Source organism: Dreissena polymorpha, chromosome 9 (genome assembly GCF_020536995.1).
Source record: "Dreissena polymorpha isolate Duluth1 chromosome 9, UMN_Dpol_1.0, whole genome shotgun sequence".
Lineage (NCBI taxonomy): Eukaryota > Metazoa > Mollusca > Bivalvia > Myida > Dreissenidae > Dreissena > Dreissena polymorpha.
In genome coordinates this window covers 103,443,977-103,461,467 of record NC_068363.1, presented here as the reverse complement: position 1 = coordinate 103,461,467, position 17,491 = coordinate 103,443,977, and the positions used below count along the sequence as shown (strand labels likewise).

Below are 17,491 nucleotides of genomic sequence, written 5' to 3'. Positions count from 1 at the left end.
GAGGAGGCAGAAATGTCAGAAAGCCATGACGGAAGACTTTATTTCTGTTGTTCCTACAGTTAGTCAGTTACTCGAGGTGCCAAAAGATGTTAAATGCTCGTTCGAAGGGTGCTCGAAGACCTTTAGTAATAAGGGAAATTTGCATATGCATCTTATAAAATCTCATGGAGAAATTAAGGTTGGTGGGTTATAGTTCTGGCTACAATAACTTTAAATGTCGCTTTTTATGATTTTTGACAGGCGCGACTTTATAGTTATGAACCAACCCCATTAGGAAAGTCAACCAGAAGTTCCGGAAAAGTTGACAGTTAACAAAGACCGATCCAAAACAGCTTTTAAATGCAGTTATTGGCCCAAATCAACCACTTGATGGAAAGATTGACATTTTTCACATTTAACCGATATATTCTTTCACAGAATACTATATTAAACATTTAAAATTTATCTATTCTGCTCTTACATATCGAGAAAACAGCGATGTGACAGACTATCTTAAAATGCGAATCTCCCGAGATTTCATGGTCATATGATGTTATTTCTATTTTTAGTAACATACCATGTGCTCAAGTGTTTTCAAATTCAGAATGACATTTCCCGGTATTTTAGAATATTCTGGCTTGTTTTGTAAACAAATTGTAGTGTAAATACAAACTCAAGGTAAATAGTATTTAAAACTACCTGATTCACACTGGAATCAGTCTTATAATCCACCAGAAGTAAGTTGTTAATCTCAAATAATAGATTTCAGAAAACGAAAGATATGTTTACAATTTCAGCAAAACATGTCAAGGTCGATCCGAACGTATCCAAATGAAAACTCGTCACGTGACAAATCGACAATGGCGTCAAAATTGTGACATTCAGACCGATGAGAGTGATTTTCATCTATTGTAAGATGCATTTGAAACATTTGAACCTTAAAATATTCCCCGATGCAGTAATTTATATCCATTCACCAATATACGCAGAAATGTATCCAAGAAAATAAGCTTTCTTTGATTTATAGTGTGACATAAATATGTTACGGCTCTGGTTGACTTTCGATATGGGGTTGGCTTTAGCGTACAGGTATGTCAATACAGTTTACTATATAAACTGTACGCTGAAGTTTCTTTAGCTAGGTGGGTTACAAACAAAAACCATTAAATTCATTATTCATTCATTAAAAGACTTAATTGATATTTTGTCAGTAAAATAATGTACTAAGTGCCATAAAAATTACCATGTTTTTTTTATATTTAAGCTCAGAAGTCTTAATTAAGTGCTTACAGCCAGTTGCATGTAGATACATATTCTCTACAGTGCAATAGTTACTCTGCTATGAATGAATATTCTTCCAGAATGACAGGGATGCGAGCATATATCAAGGATGTAAAGGGACAGGTCCCAGTGTTCGCTTCCACTGTCCAGTGGAGCCATGTATGTACAACAAGGGAGCCAAGAAATACTGGGCCACCTTGCAGCTAGTTCGACAGGTATTTTGTTATATGTGTGCCATTAAATGCAAAATATTTACTTTAGTAAGCAAGTTCTGCTTTAATCAAACAACTTATCATAACCTTGGTACGTAATGTTTGGAAAAAAAATCTTATAATACTTGACAATGTGCTGCCCATCTTACATAGTTATAAAAAAGGACATTATGACATTATTTCAAACTTTTATGGGAGGTTTTCTAAATGAAACTGTTCATTAGCTTTGATATTGACAAGTTTCATAAATGACACAACTTTAAGCTATTTCCATGGTGTTTTTTTTTATCAAACAGCTATTTTCCTGGCTATTTGTAGGAGAAAATATGATGGTTAAAATGCTATCAATCTCTACCAAAGAATATCTAAGCTGGTCAATGGGAAAACTGGGCTTAAGGCATAAAGTAGGCTAATACATGTATAAGCTAACGCTGAGGCTAATCTGGGACACACTTTTTTTATTGAATCGTTCATTTGAAGGAAGTCTAAAATCAAACATCAGGTCTAGTGGACAGTCTAATCTGGGTTGATACTTTACACGCATGCTTTAGACCGGGATTTCTGAGAGACCTGCTCTGTATTCGGATAGTTAGCTCAGTTGGTAGAGGGCTTGGCTACAAATCAGAGGATCACAGTTTTGATCTTTGGTCATGCAAATCTTGCTAAGGCTTTTTTCCGCTATTGCTCATTAAAGTAGGAAAGTTGCCCATTATTAACATAACAACACATGTATGTGCAAGTATTAAATCTCGGCTTACAGTCAATACAACCCCAGGTCAAAACGACCCGCTAACCCAGGAAAAGTATTAATTGGTAAACTTAATTAATACTGTTAAAAATGGTAAAACATCCAACTAAAACAAACAAAACACTCAAATATGCATCTAAATACTATTTGAATATCTGTAGACCCAATTACATACCAGCAGTGGAATAGACCTTACCATGTCTAAAAATTCTGAATACTTCTCAAACAATATTGCAGCTTTGACTATGTTTTTTCTGGATGTCAGCATGTTTGTACAATTTAACAAAGTATTTTGGTTTTGTATGACATAAAGAAAGAAAATGCTAAATTGGCTATTTTGATTTAATATTCATGTCAATTATGTTTTTTATTGTCCTTTCAGCACTTCAAGAGAGTACATGCAGAGCGAAAGTTTGCGTGTTCGAAATGCTCATCAAAGTTTTCATGCGAGTACGATCTTAACCGCCACCTGTCAGTGTGTGGTGTTATGTACAGTTGTGGTTCCTGCCCAGTGAAATATACTACAAAGGAGGCTCTACTTATGCACTGTAAGAGGGGAGAACATGAGTATCCTGCCGAATACCAGAGACAAAAGAAAGAGGAGGGCCCAAAGAAAAGGTGTGGAAAAACAAATCAGTTTGTCGATTTATGCAGCATTGCCTCTTTCTGAAAAGCTACAATTGAAACTAAAAGTACAATTTTCAAGATAACGAATAATATCAGATCTAAAGGGTTTAATTATAATTATGTTGTAATCAATAAGTGTATGGAAAATTTCAAAGTTCCAAATGCATGGCACCTGCTGCCATTCGAAATTGTCTCGAAATGCGAAAGTTTGAGAAAGGTGGCGATCAAATTGCATGATTTGCGAAAACAAGTGGAAATTAAAATCAATATAATATGGCTGGTCAATTGAGGAGTCTATAGTTACCCCATATACAGGTCATTCAAAATTGAAAATTTTAATGGACAGTCAGGTCAGCCATGAGACTTCTTGAAATTAGTTATAGATGATGCCTTGATTAATTGCCATGTGCTACAGTGTATTTAACTTTGCTTCTGTAAAGTTAAATGTCCCACTAAACAACACTCAAAAAGTTAGAAAATGGGAAGAGTTATTCTGCAAAATAAAGATTTTCCTGGCATTGGAAATAAATGTGGGGCTGTTTACAGGTCAGAATTTGAATCACTGCTGTAACATGAGATTTTAGATGTTTGTTTATTTTTAATAAAAACAAATATTTGTAACAATTTTTTTTTTATTCAATGTTAAATCGCTTACAATTTACTAAGAAGTAAAAGCGTTACTGACCATTACTGGTTTCCAGTTATCACACTTTTTATAAGTTAATAGTTACAGGTAAAAAAATCAAAATTTTAAAAGTACCATCATAATCTGTAATCAAATGACAAATAAGAAAAATTAAGATTTTATTTGCATATGTCTTATAATGTCTTGAAATGCAGCCAGTTAAAATTGACCACACATTTCAGCCTATATTATTTAAATTAATTCAGCAGTAATGACTTACAAGTTATTACATACATGTACATAGCAGGTAAAGGGTTAAATATATTAATTAAACTCGGTTAAATGCATCAATAACACAACATTAACACTTGTGTGTTTGTTTATATTTCCTCGAGTGAAGAGTTTATCAATAGCTGAACAGAAACCACTTCTTTAAATTGCCTCACTTCTCCCTAATTTAAGCTGAGGGAGAAGTCAGTTTCTCCTTTGTTTTTTTACGTAGGTTGAGCACTGAAAATTGATTTTTAATCTTGAATTTGTGGTTTAAAACTTGACATTAAAGTAAGGGCTTGTGTTATAATTTTATATTGGTTTTTAATAATGGAACAAAGAGTAAATGCAATATATCACATTGAAGACTTTGATTTAAGAATGGTTTTAAAATGGTTCATATTTGTTTAAAGTGGCAAAACGAAAACAGTGTATTGAAATGGTGAAAATGGATAGCATAAGAAGATTTAACCCAGCCAGAGCCAGGCAAATGTTAAATATTTGTTTTGAACTGAATTAGTAAAATACCAGAATAAAGGTCTATTTAACTACAGATGTTAATTATCCTAATTATGTCCCCACAAAAAGATGGCATGATGGAATTATTAATAGCTTTACTCATTATGCCCCCCTTCGAAGAAGAGGGGGTATATTGTTTTGCACATGTCAGTCCGTCGGTCCGTCCTTCCACCCGATGGTTCCTGGATGATAACTCAAGAACGCTTAGGCCTAGGATCATGAAACTTCGTAGGTACATTGATCATGACTCGCAGATGACCCCAATTGATTTTGAGGTCACTTGGTCACAGGTCAAGGTCACGGTGACCCGAAATAGTAAAATGGTTTCCGGATGATAACTCAAGAACGCTTATGCTTAGGATCATGAAGTTAGGTACATTGATCATGACTCGCAGATGAACCCTATTGATTTTCAGCTCACTAGGTCAAAGGTCGAGGTCACTGTGACCCGAATAGTAAAATGGTTTCCAGATGATAAATCAAGAACGCTTATGCCTAGGATCATGAAACTTCATAGGTACATTGATTGATTATGACTCGCAGATGACCCCTATTGATTTTCAGATCACTAGGTCAAAGGTCAAGGTCACGGTGACCCGAAATAGTAAAATGGTTTCCTGATGATAACTCAAGAACATTATGCCTAGGATCATGAAACTTCATAGGTACATTGATCATGACTCGCAGATGACCCCTATAGATTTTCAGGTCACTAGGTCAAAGGTCAAGGTCATTTGAAAAAAGTTATAAGCTATTGTCTTCAGTTTTGTTTTTTTAGGTCCACTTTTCTCATAAAGAATCAAAGCTATTGCATTCAAACTTGGTACACTTACTTGCTATCATGAGGGGACTGTGCAGGCAAAGTTAGAAAATTCTGGCGTGCATTTTGACAGAATTATGTGCCCTGTTTATACTTAGAAAATTGAAAATTTGGTTAAGAAAAAAGTATACTTTTTGCAATTGGGAATATAGCCGAATTTTGGCTATTAAAACAGGCCAAAAAAAAACCTGCCTAGGATCATGAAACTTCATAGGTACATTGATCATGACTGGCAGATGACCCCTATTGATTTTCAGGTCACTAGGTCAAAGGTCACAGTGACTCAAAGCAGTTAAATGGTTTCCGCTAGATAACTCAAGAATACTTAGGCCTAGGATCATGAAACTTCATAGGTACATTTATCATGACTTGCAGATGACCCCTATTGATTTTCAGGTCACTAGGTCAAAGGTCGAGTTCACAGTGACAAAAAACGTATTCATACAATGGCTGCCACTACAACTGACAGCCCATATGGGGGGCATGCATGTTTTACAAACAGCCCTTGTTTCATTCAGTGGTTTTAGCCTTTGAAAGTCTGAGCACTTTTTCTTGAACGCCAATTCTCAAACAGTTTTCATCAAAATTTAGTTACCAGCAAATAGCCCATTATCGAGTTATTGCCCATGAATTATCAGTCTAAGCAGTCTAGCAATGTCTGAATTTTTTTTCAATCTTAGTGAAAATTCTTGAAGATATTTTGGGTATAATATCAAGGCAAAGTTCCATACTCGGCTCAATTTCATTGAAAGAAGGCCGAGTTTTGGACCTTGAAATATAAAACAAAATGTTCTCATTCTCCAAGTTAAATATTGTCTTGATCCAATCAACATTTAACTTCATGATATCTTTGTAAAAATAATAATGCCTTTGCCAACTTAAATTACTAGCCGAATCTCACTGCAAAAACATTTGAGTTTTTTTCTGTTATTGTTTGAAATTTGTTACTTTTAGGGTTAAGGGCCTTATAGGAAAGAATCCTGATAAATAGGAGCTGACCTCTGAGAAAACCAGACTTATTCATGTAAATACAGTGCCAGATAATCCTGTGGAATCTGCACAGGCCTATTACATATGAGACTTTCAGCATAGACTAGATTTGTATTTAGAAGAGACTTCCTTTTAAGGGAAAGCATCATAAAACTAGAAAGTGTCCTCGCAGATTAGCCTGTGGAGACTGCATAAGTTAATCTTGGACTAGACTTTGCACCATTATGTGTGGTTAACCCATGGCTTGATTCAAATGTACTACACACACAGTCCTTGTTCCTTTTGTTACCAAACCAATATTAGAAAGTAATATTCTTTGAATATTTCCAGACCACAGTGGCAGAAGTCTGACAAATCAAGCCCGCCAGTGGTGACCATAACACCCATCCTACTGATAACCACTGCCATGTTGCCTGGAGCTCAAGAGGTTCATGAACCAGTCTTATCATCCACAAGTCTGAGTCAGAACTGCAACCAGTCTGTGGCTGTTGGAAAATTTAAAACTATAAGCCCAAAGGTCCAGGTATCGGAACCAACTAGAAGTGTACAGAACATCTTTGTGGAAAATGTAGCACATAGAAATGATGTTGTGATTCAAACGGATATTTATGGGGTTGATGCACTGTCTTTGAGCACAAGCATACCAGCTACACATACAGTTCAAGGGAGGCTTAGCCCGGGTCCACTTGAGGTCAAGACTGGATATCAGCTGAGCCCAGGAAGTGCGAGTGGAAGTAGATCACCTAGTAGAAGAACTCAGCAAAGGAAGAGTCCGGGTAGTTATTACAACCCTGGGTCACCTCGCAGGAAGAAAATGAAATCTTCTACAGGAATGCAGACTTCAGTGAGCCTGACTAAGAAAAAGGGAGCTCACACTGTGAACAGCACCCAGACTCCAGGCGACTTCATTCTTCAGGCAGCTATGAAAACAGCTGATATTAAGATTCAGAAAAAGACCGTCGCTTCCCAGGTGACTCCAAGAAAGGCACACAGGAAAATGAAATCCAGCCAAATTCAGACTTTTATTTCTGGGTTTAGACCACAACTTGTTGATTCTAGTAGCCAAGTGCAGCAGAAAAATATTTTGTCAGAAATAATGTCACAGAACATGGCGGAACAAGAGACCATGACGGAAAGACCAATGTCTATATCAACACAGACCATGCAGTCATTCCTTGAAGACCACCTGAATAGGAACTCTTCAGGTGTTGTAAATGAAATGACAAATGATTTCAATGTGATTCTGACTGACTTGGAAATGAAGGGGATAGTAAAAGAGTCAAGTAGAGATAATAACATAGTGGCTATTTACACAGAAGATCTAAACTCATGTGTTGAATTCCGTGCACCAACAATTTCTTGTAAAAAAGCCTTGACAAAACAAGCTGTGGAATTTGCATCAAACCCAGAAAAAGTTTCAGGCACGTCACTTTCAACCCAGACCTATGCTGATAACGTCCTGTTGTTAAGTTCTACACTGCAGAAGATAAACCCCACTTCGGACATGGATGCTCAAACAATGTCTGCCTCGGATTTTGACCTCCTACTGCAGTCTGAAAGCTTGCTATTTGATCAAAATCCTCAAGGCCCTACTTTCAAAGAGTCTTTATCCTTTAGTCACAGTATTGGCATTTCAAACTACAAAGACTCGTCAACAACAGTGAGCCCATCAAATAGGGGCATTCTTAGTGTGGAAACCAATATGGCTGACATGGACACACAAACTGGCATGGATTTCAACATATTTCGCGATTTAGAACCTATCGATTCCAACACTCAAACCACTGGTATCGAGGACATGGATTTCCTTGATTTAGTAATGTCAAATATGGAAACCCAGACTCTGAGTGATAGTGATCTTATAAACTTGGGTCTGTTAGATGACACTTGTAATCTGTCAGCATTTTCAACACATAGTATGGCTGTAGGAACGAGTGATTTCGACACTAGTGATGACATTTTCAGCTCTCTGGAGGATGGTTTTGGAATGTCAGAACTTGATACAGCAACCACACACAATATGGGCATTGGTACGAGTGATTTTGAGTTACCTTATGAGTTTGATTGTGGCTCAGGCGTAGGCCATAAGCAAGGCACTACCAGAGAAACTTTGTCAGCACAAAAGCTTGACATTGGACCATTTGAAGGCAACACTAAGGGTTTTACCTTTCAAGAGGATACAACTGTTTGTGATGAAAATGCTGCAAATGGGGATAATCTCCTGTTACAGATTTGCAACTTGTCCCCTGAGGATGATACCACAAACAAAAGCATGGTTAACATTATAAAACAAGGAAGTAGTATCAAACATAAAACTGTGTCAGCTAGCAGGGTGCAGCATAATCACCAAGCTTCTGATCATTTAAATAAACCACATGAGCATTCTGTAGATTTAAATAAGGTTAGATCTGCCAGTATTGCAGTGTTTGGTTCCTCCGAGATGCAAACCCAGGTGGATTTTGGCGACGCAGGATTCTGTACAACAAACATTGAGACACAGACAACATTTGATGACCTGCAGGAATTCTGTGAAAAAATTCTATGAACATTTTATATTGAAGATCTTTATAGACAGTAGTGTAGGCTGCAGCATTGTAGTATTTCCTGAACATTTTATTTATTATGAATAAATACTACTACTACTGATTTATCCGCGTCCACTTAAAATGTCCTCAGGAGAATGTTATACGTTTACAAAAATAAATATTTTGATGAGCCTAAATAAAAAGCCTTTATGCAACTATTTAAACAAATATATTTGAAAAGATAATCTAAATAATTCAACATAATACAAGTGAACACCACTATTTTGAACATCATTTATGCGAATGAATTGCTTTTTCAAGGTATTTTTCTCTAACAGTTTTTTTCCTTCTTTATTCTACAAAATTAAAAAGGTTTGTTCCATTTTTGTATTTTTCAAATTTAAAACACAAATTTTGGTCCCAACAATGTTTGTCACACATAATCATTACTTTTTACTTCAAAATTTGCACCAAATCTGTTGTTTTTTTAAATATGACATGGCTTTTTTCCTATCTATGTGAAGCAGCCTTGGCATCCTCATTTTGTGAAAAAAAACTAGTCGCAAACTGTTCAAAACTGTGAAATTATTAGTCGCAAACTTTGAAACAAAATGTGTTTGTGAAACACTATGTCCCCCCCCCCCATATATTTGACTTTGAAAGATGACCTTTCACCACTCAAAATGTGCAGCTCCATGAGATACACATGCATGCCAAATATCAAGTTGCTATCTTCAATATTGCAAAAGTTATTGCAAATCTTAAAGTAAGTGTACATTAAATGCATGCCAACTATCAAGTTGCTATCTCTAATATTGCAAGTGTACATTAAATGAGCAATTTTGACCTATATATTTGACCTTTTACCTTAAAGGATGACCTTGACGTTTCACCACTCAGAATGTGCAGCTCCATGACATACACATGCATTCCAACTATGAAGTTGTTATCTTCAATATTGTTATGGCAAATGTTAAAGTTTGACGCAAACCAACAGACAGGGCAAAAACAATATGTCCCCTAGTATAGACTGGAGGACATACAAAATATGAAAATTTGAGTTGCAAACTTCTTATTTTTTCAAATTTGTGAAAAAAGTCCATTCTCTTAGAAGAGAAAGAGCGAATAATGTGATGTCTAGGCAGTCGTTGCCACAGAATGTTTTTGCACCCTATAACGTTTTGCAGCTTACCAAGTTAGTGCTGATTAAGGCATGGGTAATCTGCATTAGTTCAGTTATTGTGCATTTCGAAATTCTTATGTATATTGGATTTCTTAACATGTTTAATATTATACACATTATGAGATAGCTGCATTTCTCCCCTCTTATATCAATGCAATATATGTCGAACATGTACAGTATATGTACACAGTGTATTCAACAAGGAGTACATTTTACTATAAAAGAAAAATCTACAACATTGCATTTTCCAATTTTCTAATTTTAAACTATTTTTGATGGTTCAAACGACTTAAATTGACTTGAAAATAGCCACGTTCAACTAAACTACTTTGCACCTGCAAGTTTGTCGGTTGCTCACTATGCCAGATGGTGAGTCTGTAGACAATCGAGTACCTGCATGTACTGCACAGGCTTATCTGGGACGACACTTTACACACATGCGTTATGCCCAGTTTTCTCAGAACACAACTCAATTTAACTCCCCCACAGTATCAAGAGAACACTTTATCCTACAATCCTGCAAAGTGGTTTTGTTGGTTACTTGGGAGGAAAGGAAGACTCCTATTGATTTTGAGGTCAAAGGTCTAGGTCACAGAGGCTCGTAACAACAAATGTGTGCGCACACCATATCCAGAAAATGCTTTGATCTTCAATCTAAATTGTTATGCTGGTTGTTTTGGAGAAAAGTAAAAGTGGTAGTAGGGTCACCAGCTCAAAGTCACAGGGGCATGTAATGGGAATGCAAGATATGTAGAGAATGTTGTTTAACTTAGATTCCCTTAATGGATATGCTGGGTACTTGAGAGGGAATGAATAAGCCTATTAATAATGAGGTTAAAAAAAATAAAAGTCAAGGACCATGGACTTAAAATAAACTTTTCTCTTGGTAATATCTACAGACTCTTAAACCAACAATCATCCAAATTGAGATTATATAAATTACTATGCTTTTTTGGAGGGAAGACCCTAATCACTTTTGTGATCAAAGGTCAATGTCACAGGGACATGAAATATGAAAAGCATCTCTTATTCACAGCAGGGCTGAAAGTTTGGGAGTTGTTGAATGTTTAACTCTCACTTAAAATGATGGATATGAATAACAAATTGGATGCAAATTATTTTAATATATGTTTAAAATATATGTATAAGTGTTAATGCTTATACAATAACATTAACTGTTGCTAATGGTAATGTTCTGGGACTTGTTATGTTAAGCCCTTGTCCATGAATATTGATAATAAATCTTGAATGTATTTTGCTAAGTTAGTAAATACCATATGAATGTAAACATGGGACTTGATCATATTTTGAGTAACACAGTGACTGATACTTCCACGACACATTTAAAGATGAACACAAATCCCCAGTCAGTAAAGAGAACTTGCTTTCACACAAAAACAACCAAACAAATTGCCGACAATTCTTCCCTCATGATAAGCTACACATGATAAGTCATTCAACTGTTTAAGTTAGAGCCAAGTCATTTAAGCAATTATATGAGTACAGAAACTCTTGATATAAAAAGACCTATTTTAACTGTGTTTTCATGAATGGCAATCAAATGTCAATAAAAAAAACAAGAGCAATTACCGAACATTTATTGGCCATACAATCAATAACTGTACACAAGCACTTAACTGATAACTACACATTTAAACAAATATTCATCCTCCATTTGAAACTACATCATAAACTGTACTACCTGGTACAAAAATCATTCGGACAAGCTGGTCAAACAAGTGTTGTTTTTTTCCTTTTTTAAGAACTATTTAGTGAGACAAACAATTTTCAAAAAAAAAACGGATTAAAGTAAAGAAATCACAATATGATTCAGTTTAATAAAACAGGTATATTTTCAGATTCAACATACACTATTATTAAAAACTGCAATTTTTATTGGAAAATAAAACCTTTAAGATTCTTCAACTTTCTTGAAAAATAAAATGCAAAATTGCTTATACACTATAATACCGTAGTTGATAACTAACAAATTCTTATAACTATGTTCTGTGAACACAAAATTTTAAGCTGAATTAAAGCATGAATGTAAGATAAATGATGAAATCATCTCAATCAGAGTCTGTCATCAGATCCCTGACAATCATCTCAATATGTTTCCACAATCTGACCAATGACATATTCCACCCTTACTGTCGGACATTCTATCCAGCTCAATGGAAAATGTTTTAAACAAGCTTGTTCAAGAACATTTTTCTTTGATGACTGTCAGAACTACAGCACTTACATTCAATAATTAATTCAACTTGAATTAAATATATAACTGTTTTGTCACTTTAGGCCCAAGTAATCAATACATGTAAATCTTAAATGTCCTATTAAACAGCATTCTATTACTAGTATTAACAGAATATTGTGTTCAAAAACGTTTCTCCAACTGCAAACTCCAACACAAGTCCTTTCATGAAACCATGGCAACATCATCATCAGTGCTTGCATATTTGTCAGCGGAGAGTTTCTTTTTCTTGGCTGATGGAGGGCCCGTCTCATCATCCTGGTCCTCCAGTTTGCGTTTCTGGGTCCCCGTCTCTACAGGGTCATCTTCTACTATCATGAGATCATCTTCCTCAACAACTGAAAATAATCCAAAAAAGTTTGACTTTAAACTACTGAAAAAACAAGAGATGTGTTTGTCAGAAACACAATGCCCTCTATTGCGCCGCTTTGATTTATTAATTGTTTTTTTTTTTATCGTTTGGCAGGTACAGATAATTATCTCCCTTTGAAACTTATTAGTTCCCTTGGATTTGTTTTTTTTTACCTTGAAAGATGACCTTGACCTTTCACCGCTCAAAATGTGCAGCTCCGTGAGATACACATGCATGCCAAATATCAAGTTGCTATCTGAAGGGACATAGAAGTTATGAGCATTTTCGAAACCTAAACCCAGAAAACCTTAACGCAACGGTGTGACGGAAAGACAGATGGACAGTCTGATCACTATATACCCTCCTTCGGGGGCATAAAAAAAAATTACAAGAACTTTTCATAACTGAAATCAATCAACATGACACTAGAACTTTGAACCACTGAAAAACAAACAAGACAGTAAAAAATAAAAAAAAATATAAAAACAAACAAAAACGCGAAAAATTGTTAATTTTAGGCAATCATTGGAACAAGTACATTCTGAAAACAAGAGCTGTGTTTGTGAAACATAATGCCTCCTGCACTTTATAGTCGCACAGCAGCTATTTTAGAGAACATTGTTAAGTCCACGACTTGTAACTTTGTAACAATTCAATGGACGGAACTAAACTCAAACTTGCTCTGTAACTCATTGAGGTTGACTCGCACACCGAAAATAAGGTCATTATCTTATAGAGTTTCGAAAACAAGGTCCAAGGCCCGTTACTTAGCAATAAACAAATGGACCGAAACTAAATCCTAACTTGATCTGCAAGTCATGAAGACTAACACATCAAAAAACTGGTCGATATATGAAAGTGTTAAGGCAAAGTCATGAAAACTGTTATTCTAGAAAAAATGTCAAGTCTAAGGTTCATAACTTCGCCGAAACTTAAAGGATGGGAACGAAACTTAAACTTGATCTGTAAGTCATGCAGGTAGACTCGCATACCAAAAATCAGGTAAATATCTGAAAGCATTTATTTAAAAAAATCCAGAAACAAAATGCTTAACAGACAAAATATCTAGCATTAAACTACAAATAATTTAGAACAAGAAACCGTCGGAGACAGGTGATGTTCCCCAAAGGTTTTTTTTGTCACAATATTGCACTTTATATTCAGATACAAGGAAACGTCTTGAGGGCACAGTAGTTGGGGGACAAGAACAAGAAAATTTCAAAGGGCCATAACTCTGTGAAAAATCATCCAACCAGAACCCGCTGATAATATGCACATCTCCTCTTGGTAGTGAAGCTTCCCATAAAGTTTCATTGAATTCCGGTCATTAGTTGCTGAGAAATAGCCCGGACAAGAATTGCACTATATGTACAGTTAATGGAAAATTTCAAAAATTTCAAAGGGCCATAACTTTGTGAAAAATCATCCGACCAGAACCCGCTGATAATATGCACATCTCTTCTTGGTAGTGAAGCTTCACATAAAGTTTCATTGAATTCCGGTCATTAGTTGCTGAGAAATAGTCCGGACAAGAATTGCACTATATGTACAGTTAATGGAAAATTTCAAAAAATTAAAAGGGCCATAACTCTGTGAAAAATCATCCGACCAGAACCCGCTGATAATATGCACATCTCCTCTTGGTAGTGAAGCTTCCCATAAAGTTATATTGAATTCCGGTCATTAGTTGCTGAGATATAGCCCAGACAAAAATTGTGCACTGACGGACAGACAAAGCGGCGACTATATGCTCCCCCCAAAATAAATTTTGGGGGAGCATAAAAATTAACTAGCCATACGTTTGAAGCATCTTGAAAGCCATACTATCAAGAGTCAAAATAAAGTTTTGCTAGGTTATTTAATTATATTAATTTTTTCTCAGAACGAAACACACCAATATCCCCAGTTTGATTGCAGGCACCATTGCTTGCCCCTTCTGCCTTGGTCCCAGTGTCTGTCTCAGACTTGGCCTGCAGTTCTGAGACGTCTCCAACAATCACAAACTCCTGGTCCTCCTCCAGCTTCTCTCTGTAGGAACAGTAAAAACAAATGAGCTGTGCTTTGGGAAAACAAGACTTAACCTTTCCCTCTCAGAATCACAGTGAAAATGGCCATGTGAAAACAGAGTTACTCGCAGGCTGTTCAGGTTTTATGCTGTTTGCTGTTCATCAGTATCTAAGGTTTGGAGATGAAGACTTAAAAACTTGAATCTACTAAGAAAGGTCTTAAATTAAATATAACTTTCTAAGGGACAACAAATGCGTAAAAATACGTATCTAAGAGGTAAAGGGTTAATACATGTGTGTAAAGCATCTTAAAGATTAGCCTTGAATGACACTTAACACCTAGACTGGATTTTCATTAACAAGAAATTTAGTTTAAGTGAAGAATTCCATACAAGTGGCAAGTGCCATCTTTGATTAGCCTGTGGGGAATGTACAGGCTCATCTGAGACGATTTTTTTCCGTACATACATTTAAGTCCTGTTTTCTCAGACACCAACTCATATTTATATGCAAACCGAATTCATACTTCACTTCGGGGATCCATCATATTCAATACTGCCAGACATTTTATTTATTGTTAAAGTTCCTATCAATTTTCAAAGAACTAAAAATGCAAATCATTGTTTATTACTTAATTACAGTAACTCAATATATAATTAACATGCAATTCATTAATTTCTATTTTTAAACTTCAAAATCTGTTTTAATACAGTGAAAACTCGCTATTAAGACCACTTGTGGGACTTTTCAAAAGTGGTCTTAATAGCGAGGTGGTCTTAATTCTGAGTTTTCATGAATTTGATGGACATATAATTACAACAACGTAAATATTCACTGAACTTTAATCTGTTTGCATACAATATAACAGTCATCCGTTTCTAAATTGTATTTATACATTTATACATTGTACAAAGATAGTATTTCAAGTTGTTCATTAAAGCAGTGTAAATACATGTACATGTACTTTTCATCAAGATCCTTGATGTTTACTTAACGAATGAGTCAATTGTCGTCTGCTTAGCATTTGTCGAATAAAAATTGAGCTTTTCTTTTTAGAATAGCTTGAACCCGAGTCTTTCCAATGCCTAATAAATCGGCCAACTGTCGTTGAGATTTCCCATCACTCGCGTCGAGCAAATCAATCTTTTCTTTTAAACACAACTCTTTCCATTTTCGTCTCTCCATTTTGAATAACGATATGGTATAAAGGTCGGTTTTTATATCCATCACGAACAAAACCGTGTTACTCAAATATCCTAACTGTTAAATTATTCGCCGTATTTAATCTTTAAAGTGTGTACCAAACAACTACCAATTTACCCATCAAAGACTCAATAATAATAATAGCTAATTGTCAATCAAGGTTTCAATATACTAAATCATTTTGGTGTTCAATGCTATACTCTCTAAAAAATGGAACGTCATTTATTTGAAGACACAATTCTCTGTATGTGCACTTGCCATGACTTTATTTTTGAATATTTCTGTGTGCATGTGGTAGGGAAAACATTGTTGTATACTACAATTTCAGTGTTTTGCTTATAGGTTGGAGACTACATGAGATTTTGACAGATGGCGTGAAACCCTCATCAACTGGAGATCAGCCGGTAAAAAGGTGGCCTTAAAACAGTGACCGTTGATTCGCGTCGAGTTCTTTCTTACATACTCCATGACAGGGATCATATTTTTGTCGGTTTTGTCGGTTCTAGACCGATTGAGGTCATGAAAGACCGATTGAAAATCCCAAACAGTCGGTCTGATTCTGTTTGCTCAAATTCCCATGTCATGAAATCGATTACACAGTGTACACCCTAATTACATTTTTATCTCGATTATGTGTGATAAACCATTCGCTGCAGTCTCTAAACCGGTCAGGACCAGTTTTTTGCACGTCAACCGACTAGTATCAGAGTATGGCCCCAAGCAGCGAATATTCGCGCGGCTGTGTATTAGTCACGCGTGAATAACCCCGTGTCAATATCAATCGATAATTTCACTGGCTTATACCTAGCACAATCGGTCCGTAAGGTGTACTCGTCCAGAACACAGAGTGTATACTAGAGTCTGTGTCCAGGATAAAATCGTTGACAGTTACTTAGGAGATACAAACCTCGATGTTATCCTCGTGGAAATTGTGCATTTCATGCATGATACAGTAAACTGTCATATAAACAAAGAAGAAAATCGTATATTCTGCAATAATTGTGGGCGGACCTTTTACACTGAAAGCACGCGCTGTAATTAAACAAAATATGCCGATACATTTTCCACGAGCGTAATAATTTCGCAATAAATAAATAAAAGTCGCGGATCTGATCGACAGAACAGCCGAAAGTTATTTTTATGGGCGGAACTTCACACAAAATAGTACACAAGAAAAATAATTTACATTGTATAAATCTTCAGTAAAAATCGTGTTAGAATCGAAATAATTCGTGTTCTTTATTGTTTGTTGTTGAATAACCCACGACCGAAAGTTTAGATGCGTGGTTTCAAATCATATAATCTCTACGCATCATTACTATCGGCCGTGGGTTATTCGACTACGAACTATAACGAACATGAATTATTTCTTAAATAGTTAGTTTTGTTATTGTCAGTAACAAACCTACGCACAGACATTTGTTGGGTTCAATGCATGTTTGTAAGCTATTATCGAGTTGACAACGATTTAAAACATCGGTAGATTTGCGCAGACTAATAATATTGACAACGATGAGAAACAGTCAGATAAAACAGCACACGAAACAACCAATGTCAATGAAATAGCAAATGATAAAACAAAATGAGAAAACTCGTATATTCCGTTTAAAGATAATGCCTAAGGGAATTTAACTTGTACATTTATTATTCCATCTTCATTAATAGCAAAATCAATGGCATATATTTTGACGTAATTTGTCATGATTTCGGATATAAATTTTCGGACACTTTTCCCAATTTAAATCCGGACCGATTGATGTTGCGGGAAAATATGATCCCTGCTCCATGACCTATCTTTTTTATTGTTTAAATCCATTCGGCTTGGCATGCTCTTTAAGAAAATGTATGGGTATGGGGGTGTCTACGCGCAAAAGTTTGACTTTATTTTCTGTTGAAG

At 35.7% G+C, this 17,491-nt stretch overlaps 2 protein-coding genes across 3 annotated transcripts in view; one reads left to right on the top strand and one right to left on the bottom strand.

The window, feature by feature from the left end:
• On the top strand, positions 1-8,717 carry LOC127844574 (ATM interactor-like). 2 transcript variants are annotated; one of them, XM_052374932.1, is made up of 5 exons: positions 30-178; positions 777-890; positions 1,341-1,475; positions 2,603-2,838; positions 6,402-8,717. In XM_052374932.1, exons 3-5 carry the CDS (start codon positions 1,422-1,424, stop codon positions 8,614-8,616), a joined length of 2,505 nt encoding a protein of 834 aa, XP_052230892.1. In that variant the 5' UTR covers positions 30-178; positions 777-890; positions 1,341-1,421; the 3' UTR covers positions 8,617-8,717. The 2 variants fall into 2 exon arrangements, with proteins under 2 accessions (XP_052230891.1, XP_052230892.1); XM_052374931.1 differs by lacking the exon at positions 777-890 and having other exon boundaries at positions 1-178.
• Positions 8,718-11,362: 2,645 nt separating this feature from the next.
• LOC127844579 (SUMO-activating enzyme subunit 2-like) overlaps positions 11,363-17,491 on the bottom strand; it is a 43,182-nt gene continuing 37,053 nt past the window's right edge. The window contains exons 16-17 of the mRNA XM_052374944.1: positions 14,280-14,413; positions 11,363-12,371 (exon numbers count right to left, since the gene is read on the bottom strand). Of these exons, the coding sequence (XP_052230904.1) occupies positions 12,199-12,371; positions 14,280-14,413 (307 nt within the window). The 3' untranslated portion in view covers positions 11,363-12,198. The remainder of the gene's footprint in view (positions 12,372-14,279; positions 14,414-17,491) is intronic.

Coding starts and splice junctions, on each gene's coding strand:
- LOC127844574 (XM_052374931.1), top strand. CDS start 26: ATGACGGAAGACTTTATTTCTGTTGTTCCTACAGTTAGTCAGTTACTC. Junction 1,476..2,602: donor CCTTGCAGCTAGTTCGACAG/GTATTTTGTTAT, acceptor TTGTCCTTTCAG/CACTTCAAGAGAGTACATGC. Junction 2,839..6,401: donor GAGGAGGGCCCAAAGAAAAG/GTGTGGAAAAAC, acceptor GAATATTTCCAG/ACCACAGTGGCAGAAGTCTG.